At 39.9% G+C, this 24,374-nt stretch overlaps 2 protein-coding genes across 11 annotated transcripts in view; one reads left to right on the forward strand and one right to left on the reverse strand.

The window, feature by feature from the left end:
- Window positions 1-4,336: 4,336 nt before the first annotated feature.
- Window positions 4,337-6,796, reverse strand: senp8 (SUMO peptidase family member, NEDD8 specific). Of its 3 annotated transcripts, none has more exons than XM_014001585.1 (2): window positions 6,721-6,796; window positions 4,337-5,661 (listed from the first exon to the last, which is right to left on the reverse strand). In XM_014001585.1, the coding sequence occupies exon 2, from the start codon at window positions 5,635-5,637 to the stop codon at window positions 4,963-4,965; it is 675 nt and encodes a 224-aa protein (XP_013857039.1). In that variant the 5' UTR covers window positions 5,638-5,661; window positions 6,721-6,796; the 3' UTR covers window positions 4,337-4,962. The 3 variants fall into 3 exon arrangements, with proteins under 3 accessions (XP_013857039.1, XP_013857037.1, XP_013857038.1); XM_014001583.1 differs by lacking the exon at window positions 6,721-6,796 and adding an exon at window positions 6,588-6,683; XM_014001584.1 differs by lacking the exon at window positions 6,721-6,796 and adding an exon at window positions 6,588-6,657 and having other exon boundaries at window positions 4,337-5,667.
- Window positions 6,797-7,049: 253 nt separating this feature from the next.
- The window catches only part of myo9aa (myosin IXAa), a 143,092-nt gene continuing 125,767 nt past the window's right edge, over window positions 7,050-24,374 (forward strand). For all 8 annotated transcript variants that reach the window (XM_014001575.1, XM_014001577.1, XM_014001579.1 and 5 more), the window contains exon 1: window positions 7,050-7,423. The gene's annotated coding sequence lies outside the window, so the exon portion shown is untranslated. The remainder of the gene's footprint in view (window positions 7,424-24,374) is intronic.

Genomic DNA, 24,374 nt, shown 5'->3' on the forward strand with positions numbered 1-24,374 from the left:
TCCCCATACTGATGCTCGGTTTGAACTGCAGGAGATTGTCTTGACCATGTCTACATGCCTAAATGCACTGAGTTGCGGCCATGTGATTGGCTGATTAGAAATTAAGTGTTAACGAGCAGTTGGACAGGTGTACCTAATAAAGTGGCCGGTGAGTGTAGTTTGGATTTGTTCAACTTAGCATAGCATTTAGCATTTTGGTTAGCATAATAGCACTGTGTGAATATTCACTTATCAGGTCCAGGAGGTGAAAATTATCTAATTTCTAATGAGAAYTGAGATGGTCAATAATCCAATTTGTAGCAGAATGAAACCTCATGAAACTTTTGTAGGAATTAAATGTCACATGAATGTTTCAGGAATATAGTTTAGGGCACAATTGATACATTTTATGAATTTAATTTGTGGTGTAAAAATAACAGTTTGGAATACAACAAAATTATAAAAGAGCCAAGTTCTGTTGCCCTGTATTTGCTGAAAGGAGTTGACGAAACAAACATTTAAAAACAAATCAGAACATTTCTTGCACTTTTTTGTCACTTTAATTCAGTTTGTTACAGACACAGGGAATGTTCAGCTCCGTGACATTTAATAAAGACAATAGCAAACCCTTAAGGCACGTCAGACTGGTTATGCCAGATTAAATAAACCCGAGGGTAAAACTAAACTCACAATTCCGGCAGAGGTGCAGAATAGAGTGATAAAACAAGTGTGTAAAAGAGGGCAGGGCGGGCTGCCAGATTACAAGGTGATGAATAACTATGCAGATATTTTAGAAATGAACATAACAATGTAACTCACAGCTGAGCGATTCATGTGGTATCATCGATTTGACTGGATGAGTGGTCTTAAGAGAMAAGAAATATTGACGATGTAATTGTTTATTTAACAAAAATGTGCCTCAGTACCATGTGGACGAACCATATACAGCCACAAGAACCTACCAGTAGTATCGCCCTCTGATGCTCACCAGCTTGGTTACACTCTGTTGTGTTATAGTGTCCCATTCTTAAGCTAGCCTTTGTTGTAAGTCAGCCAGCATGGTTGTGTTGATCACCCTGGAACAAACAGCTGATCCCCCAGATATTCAATAGAGTTGAGGTCAGGAACGCAGGCAGGTCATTCTATCCTCTTCACTTCCAAATTCTGGAGGTAGTCTCTGATAAACCCCACTCTGAAGGTGCAGTCTTTAATTCAAAGTTGGCACTGGGGCTCACTGTTAATAATTCTCCAGCTCGAAGCTACCCAAAGGCCCAGGTCCTATCCAGATCAGATCCAGATGTGGCAAGCTTGGAGCAGACCCCAAATGTGGCCAGGTCCATGCTCACAGGTGTTGACAGTCAGGTGCCAATCAGACACCTGGCTGTCAGCACCAAGGGTATCAGAAGCTCAGAACAATAGGCTGTAGTGCCCACATATTTCTCTCTGCGGCTCAATCCACAAATGCATTTTTCTAACAAACGTCGAACCAATCAAACAGAAATAAACAGGCTTTCTGACAGTAAAAGATCTGTTGGCAAGAAGCATTGTTACAACAGAAAATACWGTAAATAAATCAACCAAACTATTTACTTACTGTATGTGCTGTGTTTGCAAATAAAATCTGGATTGGTCATCTTTCCAGAGTGTACCCTGTCACTGGCTCAGTGCTTGCTGGAGATAGAGATACACTATATTGCCAAACATATTGGCTCACCTGCCTTGACTCGCATATGAGCTTCAGTGACATCCCGTTCCTAATCCATAGGGTTCAATATGATGTTGGTCCACCCTTTGCAGCTAGAAAAGCTTCAACTCTTCTGGGAAGGCTGTCCACAAGGTTTAGGAGTGTTTATGGGGTTTTGACCATTCTTTCAGAAACACATTTGTGAGGTCACATACTGATGTTGGACAGAAGGCCTGGCTCTCAGTCTCTGTTCTAATTCATCTCATAGGTGTTCTATCAGGTCGAGGCCAGGACTCTGTGCAGACCAGTCAAGTTCATCCTCACCAGACTCTGCCATCCATGTCTTTATGGACATTGATTTGTTGCTCTGGTGCACATTCATGTTGGAAAAGGAAGGGGCCAGCTCCAAACTGTTCCCACAAAGCTGGGAGCATGGAATTGTCCACAATGTGTTGGTATGCTGAAGAATTCAGAGTTCCTTTCACCGGAACTAAGGGGCCAAGCCCAGATCCTGAAAAACAACCCCACACCATAATCCCCCCCTCCACCAAACTTTAAACTTAACACAATGCAGTCGGACAAGTACAGTTCTCCTGGCAATCGCCAAACCCAGACTGTTCCMTCAGATTGCCAGATGGAGAAGTGTGATTCGTCACTCCAGAAAATGTGACTCCACTGCTCTAGAGTCCAGTGGTGGTGTGCTTTACACCTCTGCATTCGACACTTTGAATTGCACTTGGTGATGTATGGCTTGGGTGCAGCTGCTTGACCATGGAAGCCCATTCCATGAMGCTCTCTGCGCATTGCTCTTGAGCTAATCTGAAGGCCACGTGTAGTTTGGAGTTCTGTAGTGATTGACTGCAGAAAGCTGGCAACCTCTTCGCACTATGGACTTCAGCATCTGCTGACCCCGCTCCGTCAGTTTTACGTGGCCGAGTTGCTGTCGTTCCCAAACACTTCCATTTACTTATARTACAGCTGACAGTTGACCGTAGAATGGTGAGGAAATGTCATGGCTGGATTTATTGCACAGGTGGCATCCTATCACAGTTCCACGCTGGAATTCACTGAGCTCCTGAGAGCGACCCGTTCTTTCATGTGCTTAATTTTATACAACTGTGGCCATGAAAGTGATTGGAACACCTGAATCAGATAATTTGGATGGGTGAGCAAACACGTTTGGCAATATAGTATATGTTAAAAAAATTATTTAAATATTAAATCTTAAATCTTGTAAGCTTTAGCGTCATTGGCATGCCAGTGGTTGCTATTGTCTCAGGATGATGACATCATAGCATGAGCCGAGAACCAACAGCAAAGCCTGTGTTCCATTATAAAATACCTAAATGTGGACTTCAACATTTAAGGTTTAACTTTCACATTTACATTTAAACATTTAGATTTAGGACTTAATATTTAAATATGTATTTCAAACATTATTAAAAATTAGCTAATTTATGAAAAGTGAGCAAAATAAAAAATAAAATGTTAGTAGAAAATTTTTAACACTCAAAAAGTGATCTAAATAATGAAAAATATGTTAGTGAAATTCCTTAACGTTTTTATTTTACACTTGGCGCCCCAATAGTGTCATTCCACCCATTTCTGGTCAAGAAACATGGCCTCAGACTTAGAGGAACTGACTCATCCCAGCCACTTCACACTTGTCTACGGACAGCCCAAGTGTCCGCTGAAGGTCTTGGTCTGAAGACGCCAACAGGACCACATCGTCTACATACAGCAGAGACAAGACCCCGCGGTTCCCAAACCAGACCCCCTCGTCCTCCTCTTCACGACTGTGCCTCCATAAAAATGTTGAAGAGACRCATCAACCACCACAGCCCCRCAACATCCAGAGCCTTCAGGATCTTGGGACGAATCTCATCCTCCCCTGGCGCCTTGCAGCCGTTTCACTCCATTAGTGACCTCTGTCACAGTATGTAAATTATTTTGTGAAATTATTATTGATGACAATGTTTAAGGTTATGGTTTGATGTAAACTCATGATGCGGGCAATAGAATATATAGTTTGATAATTCTGTTTTTGTTTTAATTATTTTATTGAGACTACAGTTAAAGCCTTAGGAGCAAAATACACCTTGTTCCTGAGTATTTAAACTTTATTTTCATATGGACTTGCATCAGTCAACTCAACAAAAAACTGATTCTGAACAGAGTCACAGATGCAAATCCAAACACCTCTTGTATGTTTTATCCATCTGTAAATAAAATCTCAGTGAAGGCTAAAGATTGTAAGTTATAACTAAATATTTACAAATACTCCAGGCAGCAAATGCTTTAACACTTAGAAATGTTTTTAGACTAAGGCCCTCAGCATATTACAGAATAATGTCAAAAATCTTTGAGCAAATATTATTATAGATCCCACTTTAAACAAGCCTAACTGATCTGTCAATCACAACAAACAAAGTAAGATGCGTGGATTTAACTTTTGAGGTCGATCTAGTCCTGACTCAAGGTTCAATCATTGGTAAAAATATTTTACCTGCATGTATTACCAATAAAATATTCAAATACTCAGCCGAATAAACATAACTATTTGTAGTTAGTTGTTTGAAGTATTGTGTGTTGCCAAACTAAAAGAGGCTTAATATTTAAATTTAAACATAAAACGAGAAAGCAGTCGAGAGCTCAAATAAAAACCAGAAAACATTTTTTTTCTCTTCAGAAAAACGTGACAGCAGCCACTTTTATCAGATCAGACAGCAAGTTTGATACATACATTCCAACACTCAACAATGCCCTTTGTCCCCCCAAAAAATAAAAATAAAAACCCACACAGCGCACGTCTCAGCCTCACACCACAAAGTCCTACAGTTTGGACGTAGAGGGTTCGAACCGAAACACAAAGTGACCACGAGTGACACGACGTAGGAGCCAGCTAAATATGCACATTCTTATTGTCAAGTCAGTTCATTTTCAATGACCCTGAGCAATAAATCTGTGTAAACATCACAGCGTTCACTCCAAACTGCTGAAACTGAGAGAAAAAAAAAATCCTCCTCCGCCTCACAAAGCACATACACCTTTTAGTTTTATAGGCATGCTGGTGTTCTTGTTTACATACTGTATGTTGCTCTGCATATACACGGGACAAACATGATACCAACTCTTCTCTCGAGCATTACAAATTCCAACATTGCTCTACTTTTATAATACAATAGAGACTGTAATAGAAATATATTTAATATGTAGCTATACGCTGTATTTAAGGAGTGCATTCAGGTTCTCCAGCAGTAGATAGCTGATAGCTGTTCTGCATATAGTGAGGCGGGCCCTCAACGTGCTAAGGGAAAGACAGWGCAGCTGATGTTGTTCTGAGCCAAAGTCTGGATCAATCTGCACCACTCGGCTCGCTTCTGGGTAATGTAGGCCGGGGTGATGATCTGCACAGGGAGGCGTGGCGAGCCCTCCAGCATGACCTTCTCACACAAGGCCTCAGCAATGCAGATAACATACATGCCGCAGTCATAACTGTTCTGCTGCGATGGGCAGGATTCCTCCACGAACAGCGCTTTACTCCAACCGCCCAGGAAAGGCTCCAGCTTGCTGGCGATGCGTCGCGCATGCAGCGAATTGCTGCCATCTCGCGAGTCGTAGTGCGCGAAGAGGTTGGAGTTCTGGTGATAGAACAAAAGGCTCCAGTGGGATCCTCCGGCTGACTGGTTGGAGTTGTCGTTGACGGCCAAGACGACCCAACGACGGGAGGGGAGATCCAGCGGCTCCAGGAAAACGGCTAACTCGCCAGGACAAGAAGCGCACTTGATGAACTGCGTGACCTCTGGGCTGATGAAGATGATGGACTTCCCCAGGATTCTGAAACGCTCACTGGCAAAATACTCGAAGGCAAACCCGATCACTCGGTCATTAAGCCAGTAAGGTCCTTCCAGTAAGGAGACATCGGAGCGCCGTAACAGGCTGTCCTGGTAGCTCAGCACTACTGGATCCATCATCCAGCGGAGTCTGGGAGCGTCACTCTGAAACCGGAAGAAAAGAGAAAACTAACTCATCAAGATTATTCAACAGCTCTTCTTGACCATATTAAAACACATTTCAATCTTCTGTTTGCAGTATATTTTATGTTGATGAAACTATTTTACCTTATGCTTTACCTTTTTTATTTAATAATTTGTTCTGGTTTGTTGTACTGAAATGGTGATTATCATTTATTTAGTTGGCTTTATTTGTACACCATTTTGGTCTATCTTATACTAAATGGCATGGATGTTAAGCCCTGAAAGTGGGATACAGACAAACTTACTAGGTTTTATTGTTCAATAAACAATAAACATATCCATATTCTTGATTACTTTTATTATCTATTGTAATTTTAAATAAAGCTAATTTACCACTTGTTTGAAAAGTGCAAAATAACACAATTTATTGAAAAAATTAAACTCATTAATACAACTTTGTGTTCTTAAAAATGAGTCATAATCGATTAGAAGATTATTTGGGGTTTTGTGCAAACTGGAGCACATTTGTTCAGTTTAAAATAAAAAATTTCTAATGTCATCCTAACATAATTATATAACTTTCAGAGGTAATTCGTGAGAAGACGCTTTGTTAAAGTTTCACCAAGTAAAAATGACTTCACAGCTCTTCAGCTGAACTTGAAGACAATATGTGTTCACTTTGTTTTCTTCAGAAACGGTGCTGTTTTTTACACATTACCACCGCTCGGCTGTAAATCCACTGCGGAGTATCGCGCTGCTGCAATGCGTTTAGTTCATCATTTTTGTTGGCAGGCAGGCAACGAACCACCGAACAGTCCGAGTTAGCACAAGCTAGCCAACCATTACATTCGCCAACTCACGAAGCAATAAATAACTGATTTACGCTGTATAACACACACTGTAACACTGTGACACTGAAACATGTTTGAGTCATTCGCTAACCCTACCTGTGAAAGACGTTTTAAATAACAAATACGACGAAAGCAACGGCGTTGTTCATCATTGCGTTATCATCTGTGAYAGCGCCGTAAACATTTTACGACAGTAAAGATACAAACTCGCTTCTGATTGGCTGCTTACATCCGGGTACTTGCTTTCTCTTCTCACTGATGACCCGGTAACCGTTTTCGCCAGTACACGTAATCGCTAAAAAGCAATTAGTGCTCTCGTTTGACACGTGTATATGACAAAAGGTTGCTACACATCTATAAATTAAAACAAACAAAGTTTTGTGAATATTTTACAATGTTCAAAATAACTGTAGTATTTAAGATATTCGCACATTTAAAACATTCGGTGTGCTGTGGCTACATTGCTCTCGTTTTATTTTCAGAATTCACTTCCTGTTATCACTCCGCCTTTCCATTGGCGGTTCTCCACGCCCACAGACGTGTGAACGCGCACACAGCGTCGCGCCTGAAGAGTGGCCACACTGATTAACGAGGCGACGGCAGGATTTTTTTTTTTCCAGCGACTGAGCTGCGGAGAAAGATAGCTTTTTAATAGCGTTCAACACTGCGAACACGCTCGGATTAAGACAAGAAGCACCGCGGAATTGAACTTTAAGGATTTATTTCCCCCCGGCGCGCCGGTTGGAAACAAACAGACGAAAAAAAAAATAATTAAAAAAAAAAGACCATCTATTTTAATTCAGTGAGAATGCAAAGGAAAAAATAGATGTCTTGGTCATTTTTTCCCAGCGGTGCTACAGTGTGTGCGGTGGCTCTGCAGCTAAAAAGCCTGACAGGAGGAGAAAAGCTTCAGATTTGACTTCAGTCTGGAGGTAAGAGAGATGTTTGGTGTTTGAGCAGTAATGGTGGTGGGCTGCAGGCAGGCGGCGTTGAGCCGGAGCTGCTGATGAATCCATGAATCATTAAAAAACATCGTCTTTGTTAGAAACTTGTTCGTCTGAACTGCACTCAGTTGCAACATTGTTTTCAGCTGTCAGTCGTTTTGGGTGTGTGTGACGAAGAGAATGAGATGCAGGAAGGTTGATTTACATAATGAGCCACGAGATTAATCTTCAAACACTGTAATAATAACCCACACTGATCTGCTCCAACAGTATTGTAATTGTGCTCCAGCCGCAACCGCGCAACATGACAGACAAAACATCAGTGTTCAAGTAGGAAATACAACAACATCCCTGCTACTAACCRGAGAAATGACTTGCTCCGAGCAGTCAGGGTCACTGAGAAAAAAAAGGGAGGAAACTGCAGCTGGGAGGGGAAATCTGTCCATGTATTATTATTTAGCAGAGGTCAGACAGTGCATTTTCTGAGCAGGGAGCAGCTGTGGTTGTAAAGTGAGGCCCACTGAGGTGAGGAAGAAGATGCTGAGTCATGGTCACGTCTCAGTCCCCCCACTGTCAGTGAAGACCTCTCCAACTCCAGCATCCTGGACCCGAGCCTTTAATGCACCAGAGGGGTTTTATTTTTAGTGACGTTTCATAATTCATTAAGCTGCATCCTCCCATGTCCTTGTGTTTGCTGACTCATTGGGATCCATCTTTATGTCTTTTTACTGGGACGGTGAGGAAATCTTTTACTGGGACAGTGTTGGCTGACTTGTAAACAACCAGGGGAACACAAACTGTGTTATTTTTGTCTTGACAGTTCTGTGTCACCCCGATTAGATTAACATCTGCAGTGTGCAGTTAAACGTCTTCTGATTGGTCAGAAGCAAACGTGCAGGTTTGTTGTATTTTTGTATAAAATGGCTGTGATTTTTATATAATTTTTTTTAATTTATATTGTTTTGTGAGATCATCCTGTCCTCAGATGGGCACAGGTGATGAGAGTGGAGTGGCTCTGTCCCACAGGAATGTGAGCTCTGAGAAGACACAGCTGCTGGAAGCATGAGGAGGGGTGTGTGTGTGTGTGTGGGGTGGGGACTCCAGCAACTGGTCCCTGTTGACATCTGACACCCCACAGGCCCCTGTCTGCTATTTCTACAGGACAGGCCTCAGACCACTTTGAGGTGTTCTGAGCTTTGTCTCAGTCGCCACCTGGGGGACTGAAGGTGTGGCTTCAGAGGACCAAGGAGGTCCAGATCTGGAGGTGATGACTTTTCCATCTTCAAACGTTTTATTAGTTCATGATCTGAAATCAGAAAGGCCTGGTCACCATTAAGTTTGTCTTCCATTAATCTGATGATGACTAATACATCAGAATCAGAGAATCAGCTTTTACTGCGTCAGTGCAGCATGAGTGCTAAATGACAGCTGAAATGTGCTGAAGAAGCTGAAACTGAGTTGTTGAAGCTAAAAGATACTGCATATTAGCTAAGAGCTAAAAAAAAAGCAGAACATTGTAGCAAGTAGCAAAACACAAGCTAAAATCAAAAAGAAAAAAATTGTATAGGTCTTCTGGACGGGTTCTTCTCTAATGAAACGTTTCGTCTCTCCTCCAAGAGACTTCTTCAGTCTGAGAGTTTCAGGCAAAATTCAGGCTTTTAAGCACTGCCTCCATGTGACTGATACATCACATGGCTATCGTTGACACCTAATTAACACTTATTGTTAACAGGGGGTGGAGTGATACTGGCAATAGCCGCGCTGTAGGAGGGGGACAGCTGAAAAYGGAGGCCTCCACCTCTGTTTAATGATGGACGGTCTTTCTTCACAAAAATGGCTTCTTTTACTCCTCTCTCAAACCAACRTTCCTCCCTATCAAGAATGAGAACATCCTCATCTCTGAAAGAGTGACCGCTGGCCTGTAAATGAGTGAAAACTGCAGAGTTCTGGCCATTAGATGTAGCTCGTCTGTGTTGGGACATTCTTTTGAACAGTGGCTGCTTTGTTTCCCCGATGTATAACTGGTCGCAGTCCTCCTGGCACTTAACAGCATATACAACATTGCTCTGTTTGTGCTGGGGCACCGGATCTTTGGGGTGAACCAGCCTTTGCCGTAATTTGTTTTGGGGTTTGAAAGCYACTGGGACATCATGTTTAGAAAATAAACGTCTCAGTTTCTCCGAAAMACCCGCAACATACGGAATAACCACTGGTTTGGGTCTGGGTTTGGGGTCTTCATTTTCACCTGAAGGTTGCATGGAATCCTGTCTGTGTTTCCTGTCTGCTTTCAGGAAAGCCCAGTCAGGATAACCACACTGCTCCAGGGCCTGTCGTGTGTGTGATTTCTCTTTCTGCCTGGCTCCTGGGTTTGTAGGGACACTGTCTGCTCTGTGGTACAGAGTCCTGATCACTCCTAACTTGTGTTCCAGTGGGTGGTGGGAGTCAAAACGCAAATATTGGTCTGTGTGGGTGGGCTTACGATATACGCCAGTTTCCAACCGTCCTCCATCCGAAACCGAGACATCGCAATCCAGGAACGCCAACCTGCCATTTTTTACATCCTCTTGTGTGAACTTAATATATTCATCCACAGAGTTGATGTGATCAGTGAAATGTTGGACTTCCTGGGCTTTAATTTTAACCCAGGTGTCGTCAACATATCTGAACCAATGGCTTGGTGGCACCCCTTTGATTTTTTACCTGGATTACTGAGATGCATCAGGACAAGCTAAAATGAGAACAAAACTGCAGCCAAAAGCTAAAAATACAAGTAGCAAAAACAAGTTAACAGTATCAAAAAGCTAACTGAAGGGAGCTAAAATGAGTGAAATGCTAGCTAGAAACTAAAAGTAGCAAAGGCAAGCAAAACATTTTGGTAGTGAAATACTTGCTAAAAGTAGCCAAAGAAGCAAGCCCGAATTAGTGAAACTGCAGCTAGAAGCTAAAAATACCAAAAACCTTAAAGTATGAAAAACACTAGCTAAAAGCAGCAACAGGTTAAAGCTAGGTGATGAATATAACAAAAGGGTAAGCTAAAAGAAGCAAAAGTTTAACTCAAAGCTAATAATAGCCAAGGTTAGCTAAAAGAGAATACGAATAAAAGGAAGATAAAAGTAGCAAAATGTCAGCTAAAACCTAAATGTAGCAGAACTGTAGCTACAAGACAAAAAATGCTTTTAAATAATTGATGAGATCCAGATGTGAGGTATTTTTTTTCAAGTATAAAAGTTTTGAGAACTCAAAGTCCAAGAACTTGTCTCCTGAATGAGCCGAACGTTGTGATGCATGAATGAATACAGCTGTGCAGAAGTCTTAATGTGGCCACTTCAACAGACAGACTTGCAGAACAACCACCGGATGAGAAAACTGGAACCTAAGAAGGGCCTGCAGAGTCTCGCGTGTCGACAAACACAGCTGATGTAGAGAAGAAGCCCTCGGGTGGAAATCAGAACATTTCCAAGTTGGCTAAGTTACAGAAGTACAATTAAACAATTAAAGTTTGTGTCTGCAGAGTTCTCCTCCGTTGTGTTCTGTCGTAGCCGTGACCGAATGAATCACCACGAAGAATAACAGACGTGATTCATGAGGGAACTCTGTCAGTTTTGATGAAGCCATTTATGCCATGTCTCTCGTGTGTAATTTAAAAAAAACAAACAACCAAAAGAAAAAAAAAAAGAATGAAGGTTTAGGGAAACAATGAATGGCTTCAGACTTGGTTACATCACATCCTGCCACCCTGTCAGACCTGATGTGTAGCTTCATGAGGAATTCAAGATCCTGCAGTCTTTGAAACTGAAACTGGTTCACTGAACTGAGATTAATCTTTATACAGGATGCTGTACTCAGGTTTCTCATTGGAGAACATCAGAGAGAGGGTAACAATGTAATTTGCAAAGATTTTTATCTTCAAGTTTGTCTCCGGTTGAAGAAAAAAAACACTTCAGAAATTGTAACTTGAGAGGAAAGCAACTGTTACTCAAACGTTGAGCTTCCAGCAATTTATTTGACTAAACATAAACAGTTTTCGGTCACAAAACGACGAAAATGATGAGTTTTCATTATGTTTATGAAGTGTATGTGAGTGATGGCAGTCTAAAACGCGTTATTACGGTCCTCACATCTGCAGTCATGGATTGTCTAGGGTCCATGTGTTGCAAGAAAACACCCTTATCACAGCAAAAATAAGAGGAAATAACATGCGGAGGTCTGGGTCTTTGCAGACAAAGCCACCAAAACTCATTTGTAGTGCGTCTTCTGTTTTTGGTATGCATTTTAGTTGTTTTAGTAGCTCTTTATAGACCCGGAGAGTGTACCTGTGCCGCTCGGCTCCTGAGGTCTGTAGATAAACTATCACCTCTGCATGCTGTGGTGCTAACCGAGGCAGYGAAGCTCTCTGCTGTGGTCACTTCATTAAATTGACCCCTGAGTGGCAGCTCCTGTGTTTGGGAGGCGGGCTAAGAACCACATCCTGTAAGCTCACATGATGGGGATGTGGGCTCACAGTGTTGTGGCTGCTGCATGATGGGATTGTATGGCATAAGTGATTGGCATGCACACGGAGCCATTAAAGAGGAGCCTGCTTGTGTTGCACCGAACAAAGATCCCCTTTTCTTCAGCGGGCCCATTATACGAGGGGGGCTTTGGCCTCACAGGCTCCGCTTCCACACGCTCTGCAGTTCCCTTCATTAACTCACTGAGAGGAGCACGCATCAGTTTGCTTTATTTTGCCTGCTGCTTAAAGGCGGGCGGGCGATGGTATTTTTTACCTGTCAGTGTGCTCATGTGTTTTGCATTAATAAAATAACTCACGAACCACTGGATAGATTTGAACGAAACAGCCCAAGTAAGCACTGGATGTACATGTACATCTGTCAGATCAGTTGAAAATGGCTGTCATCACATCTAATTGACTAGAAAATATCAATACACTTACATATTGCGATATTTAAAGTGTCTGTGACATGTCTATCCTTCAAATACAAAAAGTCAAAGAAATCTTTTGTACTTAAGAAAAATGGTATACTCAATTTTACCCATTTCACATAACTATTTTCATTTGAACTTGGCTCAGCCAAAGTGAAATCAAAGAGGAAATCTTTAATGAAATAAACTGTCTGGTCTTTGTTTATTAAAACAATAGTATTTAAACTTTAACTCTTCATCTCTCTTTGATAGGCTCAAAATAATGTAAATAAAGATCAGAATCTTCTCTACAGACTGTGTTGTTAGCTGTTGTAGTGCTGCTCTGTTCACATGCAGACATTCCCCTTTGACATCACTTCCTGCTACTTCACATACAAATATCTCAACAACTGTTCATCTCAGCGGTGTGAAATTTGTTTTGCAATATGTTATCAATGTTATCTTTCCAAAAATGCATTCATATTTGTTACAAAAATTGGTGTCATAGGCACTTTAATTTCCTAATACTGTATTGATTCTCAAAAGCGCTGTATTGATTTTTAAGTAGAGCCTAATGGATGGACATTGTAAGAAGAAATATGAAATACAAATGTAGTTCTCACTGTTTGGTGTTCTTTTGATTGCTTAAAAATAAATTGAATTTAATCAGATTTTATGCACATAATGCCTGGTGTGCTCTTTATAGTATCTTTTAAAATTATATATGGAGAAATAAATGTCAATTTAGCRCCTATATCACAATATATTATATCATGACCCATCATATCACCAAATTCTTGCCAGTGCACAGCCCTATAACTGACTTCAGTCAGCACCAAAATGATAAGTCAGTTAGTTTAAATGATGAGCTGGTAGTAGCTGAGCATCATTCACAGCACACACTAATAGCAGTTATAGATTGCACAAGATACGACAGCATTACTGAAGCAGCTAAAACCAATTTTGCACAAGAATCATGCAAAATGTGATGCAAGCACCAAATCTGGCATGGTCTTCTGAACAATTCTACCTGATTGGCCATTTAAAAATCCAAAATGSTGACCAATTTTCAAAATAAAAAAACCCATTGTTGGTCCTGCTGACTGGATTTGGATTCAGACAGGACACATGGCAGGTCAGCCAGACCACTGTTCCATCAGTTTCCATAAATGCTCTTTTTGATGCTCTTTATGTGTTCCTTACATAGAAGAAGGCTTATGATAGAAGAAAACATAAATTGACATGAAGATAATTCAAATTGATCAAATAGTTGCTGCACTATCATATGATTAGTGTGCAGCATCTTGAAAAAGTCCGCCATCTTGGATGTTCAAATGGCCAATCAGGCAGATTTGACAAATGCCTCAAAGAGAATCATCATACTATTCTATYATCTGCTATACTATATAAGGCATAATTGCTTAAAAACATTATTTTTTTAAAGTTTGATCAAAATGTCTACAACAGTATCATTTCTCAACATAAAATTATTTTAATTTAAATAATTARTTTTCAAACTGGGTGCATTGGTGTGCAACACCATTGGTGTTTTTATTTTTAAGTTATTTTTAATCAAATGTTTTTTTTTTTTTTTTTGAATTCAAACAAAAATCAAAAAAAATAAAAACAAACACACAACAAAAGAAAAACCTGTAAAAGATTGGTTGTATTGTTTACATTTCCTTTGATAAACATGCATATACATTAGGGCTGCCACAAACGATTATTTTAATAATCGATTAATCACCGATTATTTATTCGATTAGTCGACTAATCAGATCATACGTTAATTGAATATAAAACATACAGCTTATCGCGCCAGAATGCAGCTGCTATTATATAACCATCGTTAGATTTTAGCTATATGCTAACTAAAAATAATTGCTGTGGAAGGCAAGTTCTGTTCTGCAGGTTTCTCTTTCATTTTTTTAAAAAGTTCCCACACTTTTGAGCTGCGTTGTCAGGTAGCCATGATACCAGAGCCTGTCTGTATAATGTCTTGTGACGTCCACGGCCTACCCCAGTTACCACTACTGTGCATGTGTGTCAAGGACAGAAATGTAGACGTGGCAGTGGAAGGTGTCAAAGCAGTTTGGAGGGAAAAACAAAGTAAAGAACAAAAAAATAAATAAAACGATTAATCGATTATTAAATTAGTCATCGATTATTTTAATAATCGATTAGTCGTTGATTAATCGCGGCAGTCCTAACATACATGAATACTTGATGTGTTTTTACTATTTTGTTCTGGGACCCAGGAGTGTCAGGGGGCCACAAGCCAAATTCTCTCCAAATGGTGGGCGTTATGCAAGATTTTCTTTAGTTTTAATAAATCATTTAAAATGATAACTAAAACAGAGTTTTTATTGCATCTTTTTACAAAAATGTTTGTTTTCTGTTAAATGACAAATTGATTCTTTGAATGTTTAGAGGCTTTGCTGGTCATGTAGGAAGAAGTATCTCTGATTTTCAGTCCATGTATCAGAACCATACGGTGAAAGCCAAAAATAATGAAAGTAATCCTAACCTAAAAGGATCAGTCGTATTATGGTTGTTCATCATGCCTTAGAGGTGGAATTTCAGAAGCTCACAGACATTATTTGTCACTTCAAACTCCATTGAAGCTGCAGATAGTTTGTGTGCCGTCATACAGATGTGACAAAAGCTCCTGGGCCCCCCAGCAGCCTCGCGGCCCCCTGACGGGACAGGGCCCACTGTTAATCCCCAGGCATGTGCTGTCGTGTAAAGGTACACAATACTGAGCAGTTCACCACTGACACCACTTAGACAGTCAAACAAAAGTTTGATAATCTCCTTGAAACTTTCACATGGAGGCACTGACCTTGTTTTTTATCACGGCCTCGGCCAAACCGCGAAGCGTTGATGTGGATGTTGAACCAAAATGTGTTGAATGTAATGAAACCTGAAGTGAAGAGGACAGAAAGAAAAACAGTTCAGGAGTTTTATCTCACCAGCGCACGTCTGCTTCTTTTATCTGAGGGATATTCTGTCAGTTTACAGTAGTCTGTTCCCCGTTAGAACCATGCAAAGGAGTGAGGCGACTGGAGAACGCTCAGTTACAGCGAGCAGGCATTCCTCTCCTGTCTAACTCATGATGTAGTTATCAGCGCAGTAAATGTCAGATTATAAGACTGCTTGAAGACTTTTAACTGCGAGCTGTTACATTCAGATGGGAAGCTTTTATTGACCGAAGATAAGACTCTGGAAAATGGGGTATGCTCAGTTATTTAGTCAATGCATTGTTTTAAATGTAAAGATTTATGTTGTGTAAAGATTTTAAGGAAACTCAGTAAAGGTCTAATGACTTTATGAAACATCTCATCTTTTGTGAGATTTGATAGCACTTGCAGAATGTGTTGTGAATGGCTCAGCTACCACCGCATCAATTATTAGCTCAGTACACGTCATTATAGCTAAGTTATAGTTGTTTTTGTGTTAGCTAAGGTCACAGAGCTGTGGCGGCCATCTTGGATTGGGTTGACTCCAAAAGGTCTTGATCATCCAGTGATTCCTTCCAGGCAGCAGCATTAAAAGTTGACYTGTGATTCACGGCATGTTTTGTGATATTTACAAGTTTACACAAGTATTCTCATCTCAACAATCAATTTCTTAAAGGAAGCTCAGACTACTCACACATGTTGGCCTTAAAATGTTATTTCTGTGTTCTACTAAAAGTTGTTGTTTGTGACACATGAAAACTCCTAATTACTTTAAAAATGTATAAGTTTATTACCTTTTTTACTTACTGGTAAGCAAGTCGCCACCTTTTTATGGACACAAAGCATTCTGGGTATTATGACGATGATGATAGGTTGCAGTTGAGACTAAAACACAGCTATAATGTGTGAAAATAAAGTAATATTTTTGTATTAGTTTTATGTTTTGCACAATACATGGGTTGAAACAATAAAACATGATCAACATGATGTTCAGTAAATTAGCTCAGGTGCTAACATTATGAAAGCTAAAGCTGAGGTGAGCCTTCCATCATCMTTTTCAGCTGCAGGCTGAGTCGTCTCTACATTTTCCTTCTGGTTTCATTTGAAAGCGCTGAAAGTCAGACATTGTCCAAAATGAACGTTGAAGCTGAACAGAGCTCGCAGCAGCACTGGTAACTGTTGTCATTTACCCAGAGTACTTTGTGGCGTTAATAACATGGTGTCGTCCTTGTGAGTAATTTTTATTTATTTTTTTAAATTTATAAAAAATAAACAACCTACAGTATTTTTACTTTCTCACTTTATAGTTGATAGATGATGATGATCAAATATTGTGTAATGTTACAACTTCCCTTTTAAAAACAGCAATGCCAGGTTTCACCTTTTTGTCTAGTTACTCACCTGGGTTTGTTCATAATTCATATTCATCAGCCTGACCTGTTAGTCTGGCTGAATGATTCTGACGAGACACTSTGAAGTTCAAATCTTCACACCCAGCTTGAAAGAGCTCACTGTCTCATCTCTGTAAATAAATTTTGGTCTCCGTTGTGACGTGTAAGCTGAGCTGCAGAACAGGTAAACTATGAAAGTAGGCTGGCGTACTGGCTGTCCCAGTCGTTGAAACGGAGAGAGGTCAAGCCAGAATGAGTCAAAAAGCCCTCACGTGGTAGGTTGGACCATTTTCAGCTTCTCAGCTGAGAGAATAAAGCATTGTTTAGAAACTGGGTAAAGTAGATCCTTCATGATTCTTATTTCTGTGGATTTATGGTCTCCTGTGATGGGATAAAGGCATGAGAACGCAACATGTCGATCATTAGTTATTGTTTTAAGATGTTAAAGCGGTGGTATTATGCAAAAAGTTCTTAAGCTTTTATATTCTGTTCTAATGCCATTCCCACATCAAAAACGTACCCAGAGTGTTGCTTAGTCTCATTCATGCATGTTTGAGAAATCCTTGAATCTCCTGTATGTGGAGCTGTCTTAAACACCTGCTGGTACAAAGCTCCGCCTATTTATACAAAACTCCTCCCTGGAGCTCAGTCTGCAGCCGAGCTCCCACCCCACAGAGCASCCCTCCTCAAAAAGTATTGTTTTAAATTGTGCTGAAGTGGGAGTGTCCGAAATGGTAAGAGCTTCTTAAAGAGACAGAGGCCACTTTCAAGGCATTTAGGTAGAGTATGATGCAAAGTCAAATTAATTTTTGGTATATACAGCATTTTCATAACAGCTGATGGTGACATAGTTGATTGTGGTATAGAGTTGAACTATGTGCATGGAAAATACATAATAATTAAATCATTCCTACAGTTGATGGTTGCTGCAATTTATATCAGTACTTTTGAAATTGTGTTTGAGTATAAAATCAGAATATACAAATAAAAATGGAAGRTTCCTGGAGAACAAGGTCTTATGTTTTTATTGTAGTCCTAGATGTCCTTTGTGGTGTAGATTTAGTGCAGGTTGAATATGTGACAACAAATTTATATACCTTGTATTAGGAATGTGCGATATGGCAAAAAATTCACATCATGATATACATTATGATGAGTGGTGGTAACGAAATATATCACGATATAAAACTTATAATAGAAAATAAATAAATCACACATTAACTGAGTGGAATAAATACTGTATGTATAGGTAAAAAAATTTAGACCTTAAAATCTCCTTTTTTTAAGGGACACTTTAAAGTCTCCCATAAAAATCTAAATTTAAGGGAGATCTACCTGGTTAAATCATATATATATATATATATATGCAATGTTTGCAATGTTGTGAAAACAACAGCTTTGCAGCCATTTTGTGAACTTAAGAAAAAGCATTATTTTTCTGCACTTAGACTCTTCTTTTTAAGCCAATACAAATACAAAAGTTGAAAAAGCTGCCTTTTAAGAAATGTTCCCATGGTTACATGATTAACACAGTGTAACGGTCACGATGCCTGGATCATAGGTTTTCCAGTGGATAGAGATGGTGAATGTTTATTTCATCTAATCCTTTCTACAACACTGTTGGGTGGCAAATTATTTGGAAAAATAATTTTCCCTCATCAGACAATGTAAACAAACCTATTGCTTTTAGATGCTTGGTGCTTGTTTTGTCTTGTCCACCAATCTTGAGTTTGTCGGTCACGCTTTTCTAGCGTAATGGCTCAGTGCATGTACGTAAGAAAAAAGGCTGATTAAAACAAGACCTTGCATGTATTTGGGTCTCTCAGAGGACATTTTGGAACATACTAAAAACTAAAGGCAGAGTCTTTAAGGAAAAATCCACTGTACCCAGGATAGTTTTGCCATCACGTAAAAATGGCTTTTTAATGATAATAACAAGCTGAAGTAAGTCTCAAAATGTATTTTCCTTTGTAGACGGATCATTTGGTAGAATTTTTGTTAAACCACCGTAATGTTGCTCCCAGTTTGTCCCCCCCTACAAGCGGAGTCTGTGCAGTAAACCATGAGGCCTCAGCTCAGATTCTCACCAACGTCTTTCGTCATTCCTCTTGAGGCCAGCCACCAAATTTGCGTTATAATCTCACAGCAGCTAATGCTGTCTCCCTGCGGCTCCCACTGAACCACCAGGCTCAGATTTCAAAAGGCCTCCGATTTGCTGAGGGCAGAAAGACAGCAAGTCATCCCCCATCCTCAGAGAAGACAGTGAGAGTCTCTGTAACAGTGCCTTGTAATTACAGGTCGTGTTTTTATCCCCTCCTAATATGCTCAACAGTTATGTTTGGGATTAGTTTTCATCTTAAATTTGGAGTTGGACTCACTGTCCTGTCATTACGATCAGCTGTTTCTGGTCTCGTCGATTAGAATTAGAGGTTTATTGTTTTTCTGCCWTACAGCAAAAGATTTGCATCTTTAGCTTTTTTGGTAGAAAATTTTAGACACTCACAAAAATCTAATGAGTCTGAATATTAGTTTATAAATGTATGCTTTAATGATTATTTGCATGGTTTATTATATAAAGGTGACACATAATAAATGTTACAAACATGTATTTTATTTTAAATCCATTTTATACACCTGTCTTAAGACATTACGTATTAATGGATGGCTCTATACGTCTAACTCTAGACCATGTAACATAGGAATAACCAACTGCACAGCTGGACACCCCTTGGGTCAGAATGATCCCTATTGATTTTAAGGTCATGGGGTCACGGGTGACCCCTGTTGTTAAAACCTTGTTTGTGCTCCAGCCTGACATCCAAGTTTCATAGAAATGTCAAACCCTTTTGTTCCCTAGATTGTACCTACCTGCCTTTAAAAAGTATGTAGTAAGTTGTCCATTGTGTAACTTTATTAGAAAAAGTCATCAGACTATGTCTCCACATTAGATCTATTTTTAAAACCACTTCCACCAAAGAAATCCTGAGTGGTACTCATGAAGTCTGCTACAATGGGCCTCTGAAATTTGTTGGGTTTATGTTCTCAGAGCAAGCGTGAACTGTGAAAAATGATTGAGTTTTGATCGTGTTAAAAAACAAACAATGATAGTCATTTATTACAAAGTTTATTTGCACATACAAGGAATTTGTTTTGGCGTCCCAGTGCTACACAAACATCTTAACATATGCAAGTAGTGCTGGGCGGTATGACCAAAATTTTATATCACGGTATTTTCAACATTTACACCGGTTTTACGGCATATCACGGTATTTTTCTTTTCATCACAGGTCATCTGATAATAAAATGTACAAACCCTGCTTATTAACTTTTCTCTTTAACTGTACCTCTGTCTGTGTTGCTGTTTCCCTCTAAACGTCTTTTCTTCTCCTCCTGGTTGGAGACAGTAGTCACGCATTTTGGTCCGGTCGTGAAGGAGGAGGGTTAAGAAAAGATTATTATCGGGTCTATTGTTTTTTGTTATTTAATAACGATTAACAGCACGACTCACCTTGCACACCAGTCAACTCAATTCCACTACAAACTACTTCCCTCGGGCTTTTCACAATAGAAACACACTAAAGTTTCCATGCATCTCCACGGCTACTTATTAAATTCGCGTGTTTAATCTAACCGTGCACGCCACTGAAGAGGTATTTATTACATTCGACGGCGAAAACGGGATGTTTTTTAACGTCAATCAATATAAGTAGCAGAATTGCCACCGGCCGCTACAACAAACTGCTCAACAATAACATTAGCATGCTAATGCACATAGCGGTGCAGCGAAGAAAAATGTCCCCCGGGAAAGAGTTAACTGGCGGCTGCGGTGAAACGTTCCGCACGTGTTCAGGCTATTTAAACCAGTTTGTCGGTATTCAGAAAATTCATGTCATAACAGAAATAAAAAACAGTATTCGGTACGAACCGGTATACCACCCAGCACTATATGCAAGTATAATTCAACCCCCATTTTTTTTAGTTTAAAAAGCATAAAAACATAAACAAAAACAGATCTGCCTGCGTGAGCAGAGCTTCACTAATCTGTTATATTATATGCAACATTCTCGTTTGATTACAAATACCCATTCATGCGCTGCATGGGTTACTGTGATGTTTTTGTAATAGCTTCTATTGTAGGTGTTGCACGCCCTTAAGGAAAATTCTTCTATCTGTATCACTTCACTAAAGAAGCCTCTGGCAGCTGATTCGATTTAATTGACCCTAAAGACATTACAGAACGTAAAAAAGGGTTTTATCTGTTCAGCTCAGCTTCAGTCCTTGCTGCTCATCTAATCATGAGTCCATTTGGCTTCTGCAGCTTCTTTTACTCTGAGTCCTGCTCCTTTTATTAATCTGTCATCCATTGTGTGTCCGCTGTTCCCTTCATTATTGAGTTCCAGCATATTTGCATACAGCGCCTTCCTGCTGGTTGTCGTTTTTTGGCCTTCACAAGTTGGTGTCCTGATTACTCCTTACTGTTGTCTTCCCCAAGGCCAGAAGTGACTGAATGGATCTGTTTGGTTGGACAGAACCCCTTTCTGAAGCGTAAATGGAGTGTGGATAATCTGAATCAATTATWTCAACCAGTTCCTCACTGTCTCCTCTGGTTTGCTTCTGCTGCTAGATCCCACATCTGTTTCTGCACTAGGTTTTCATCAGTTTTGTTTATAACTTTAGAGCAAAATGTTAAACACGATGCAAATATTTTAATTTGCCTAAAACTAATATAATTTTAAAAACACAGTGAATTGTTTCAAGGTTCAAAATGCAGAGTGTTTAATCCTGCAGCCGTTGATGATGTGCTTTCTGTCTGCAGGCAGTCTTTATTTACCGTCTTTTTGCAGGGTGGTGCACTTTTCCTACTTCAGCAGCCAAACGACTGTGCTGTGTCATATTGATATTTCCAGAGTTAGAATGGAGTCTAAAAGGAAAAACATTTTTCCACTCTACAACAATAAAACAGGAACGTGGGGTCAGTCCWAGAGCAAGGCCTTGTTTTAGATTCAGCCTTTTAACTCGGCTTTTAGTAGATTTTTTTTTTTACATTATAGATTTTTTTTCTGCATTAGCTGCAGAGGTTTATTTTTATTTTCATCGGTAAATTGAGAAGACAGAGTTGGTCAATAAAAAATATAAGAATGTTGAGAAAATAGGCGATTAGAAAGTTAGATTTTCCCTTAAATGTATAGTCCAGTCAACTTTGAAGTGATGTTCTCAGTAGCTGTGACGTAACGTCTTCAAGTTCTGCACTAATCTGKTAATCACTCATTAACTTCAATCAGGTGTGTTAAAGCAGAGAAACCTCTAAAACATGCTGAAGCCTGGTCCCCATCGACCAGGGTTGGACACCTCTAGTCTGAAATGTCACATGACTGGTTGTGTAGCATTGTGGAAACACTTGATGCTTTTTTATGCTAAACTGAGGCTGTGCTGCAGGCAAAAGTGACACAAACTTTATTGAACCATCATTTTTATTTTATCAATTTAGACTCGGTCGTTTTTCAGATGCAATAATAAATCAAATACATAACGAATGGTTATGTTGTCTTTTACGTCGTTGAAGTAAATACTGATTAATTGGTAAAAACCCCTGAATGGAAAGCAAAATGTCTACAGAACAAAAGTCCAGTTGCTTAGTATTTTGTATTTTCTAACTTTTTATATTTGCTGTGTTCTGGACAGCTTAGAATTTACACCATGTAATGCCAGCATTGTGGTCTGATTGTATCGATACAGACTAAAAACCTGCACATTAGGTTGCCTTCAGGCCCAGGCCTCCCTTGCACAAAAGATCTGTGATCTAACTGGGATTTGCCTGGTTAAATAAAAGTAAAAACTAAAATGACGGATTTGATTCGACTTTGTTTCTACTTTCACACGCTCCTGTTCCAGAGTTGCACATCTGCACCTGAGCTGTCGAGAAGCAGCGAGATCAAACAAACACTGGCTAAAACAAGCACAGCAAATAATAATTCAGTCAGCTCTGATTACACAACAACCTCAGTAGTAATCCACACATGCTAACGTGTAGCGTCCATGTTTACTCCTGCAAACGTGTGACATCACATTCTGTGCATTTGGATCACTTCTGGGCCGTGGACTGTTCAGACTGAAGTCTGATGGTTTCATTTAAATGATCAGATTAACAACCATAGATGACTCTGTCTGACCAGTGAGCTGAAATGGAAAAGAACATAATGCGTTTGTGGCGCTGATTGTAATAATTTGTGTAATAAATCTAAATGATGTCACAGAAAGCTGAAGGCCCTGTATGATTTACATGCATCTTTTATATGGAGTGAAATAAAAACATGATAACAATGGCATAAAGGGGGGTGTTTTCGAAGCCCCCACTGTTTGACACTTCCTGTTTCACCCATAGCTGCTGTCATTGTCCTGGGAGTGGACRCAGGAAGTGGAATTGGCCGTGGCGACAACAGAGGAGTGGTGCTGTTTAGTCCTGATGGTGGTCTTTTATAAAAGACCCCAGTCTTTCCAGCAACACCAGTCATTTCACAATCATAAATTAATTCACATTTACTCAAAGGGAGAAATCAATATATTTAGATTTGTAACAGTGAGGGGGAGGTTGACTGCAACTTTAAAGAACTTGTTAACGTTTGTGTAAAACAAGTTCTTGTTTCTTTCAGCCTTTTCTTTCTGTTTTTATGTGGAGCCATTGTAATAAATCCCCCAGTCATTTACAAGCTTGTGACTGAACTTTTCACTTTGTAATTGTTGGTTTTCAACAGAAAAGGATTAAACTAACAGCATTTTTCCCTTTGAAGGTTTGCAATAGTAAAAATCGACCCTTAACACAGAGTGAATGAAAAAAGGAAACTATAATTGAGGTTATAGTGCAGACTTGGCTGCCTGTAGGTTTCATGATAAACACGAGCATCTGCTGCATTTCCTTTTTTCTTTTTTTCTTTCCCTGTGTTGTCCTTGAGGCTTTAGCTGCAGCTCGGCTTAATTTCCTTCCTTAGTTTCTTCCTCCACTTTCTTCAGACAACAACAAGGATGAAGGCAGCGAAGCCGGGAGAGAAGCTCTTAGTTTTAGCAAAGCGCACTTCCTTCAGTGTCGTRTTTTCACGCGAGTCGTGTCACCTGCTGGTGTTCAGCTGGAGGAATGTGGAGGGGAGGTGGTGTCGGCCCTTCATTCAGACTGACCTGCCTCAGCTGTGGGCACGCTAAGAGGCCTACAGTCACTTTTAATTACGGTGTGGACAGTGTTTCCAGCTCGGACTTGTTGCTGCTTGTGGCTGCCCCGCCTCTGGGACACATTTTAACCTGAGAACCAACAGCATGATGGCTAACATTTACTTCACCCATTCATTCRGTTTAAAGTCCCAACCTCTGCCGCTCAAAACCACTAAATTGGAGCTGGACATTTCAGCATTTAAACCTTTTAATCTGGATTATTTCTGTTTATTCACACGAGCATTACTGGATAACAAAGTTTTTGCGTACTGTCAGTGCATTAATGTGGAATCAGTCAAATGTGCCAAAGATTTGACACCAATGGGGGAAAATAATAAATTCAGTCGTGTTGCTTTTCTAAAGATGCATGAATCAAGCAGGCTGTCACAYCTGTGTGCTCTGTGGAGTGTATTTATAGGATCACATCTGATTTATTCAGATATTTTGATATTTTATGTGGGGACTACTTTGTCACGTATAGCACCC

This window comes from Austrofundulus limnaeus, unplaced genomic scaffold, assembly GCF_001266775.1.
Source record: "Austrofundulus limnaeus strain Quisiro unplaced genomic scaffold, Austrofundulus_limnaeus-1.0 Scaffold9, whole genome shotgun sequence".
Classification (NCBI taxonomy): domain Eukaryota; kingdom Metazoa; phylum Chordata; class Actinopteri; order Cyprinodontiformes; family Rivulidae; genus Austrofundulus; species Austrofundulus limnaeus.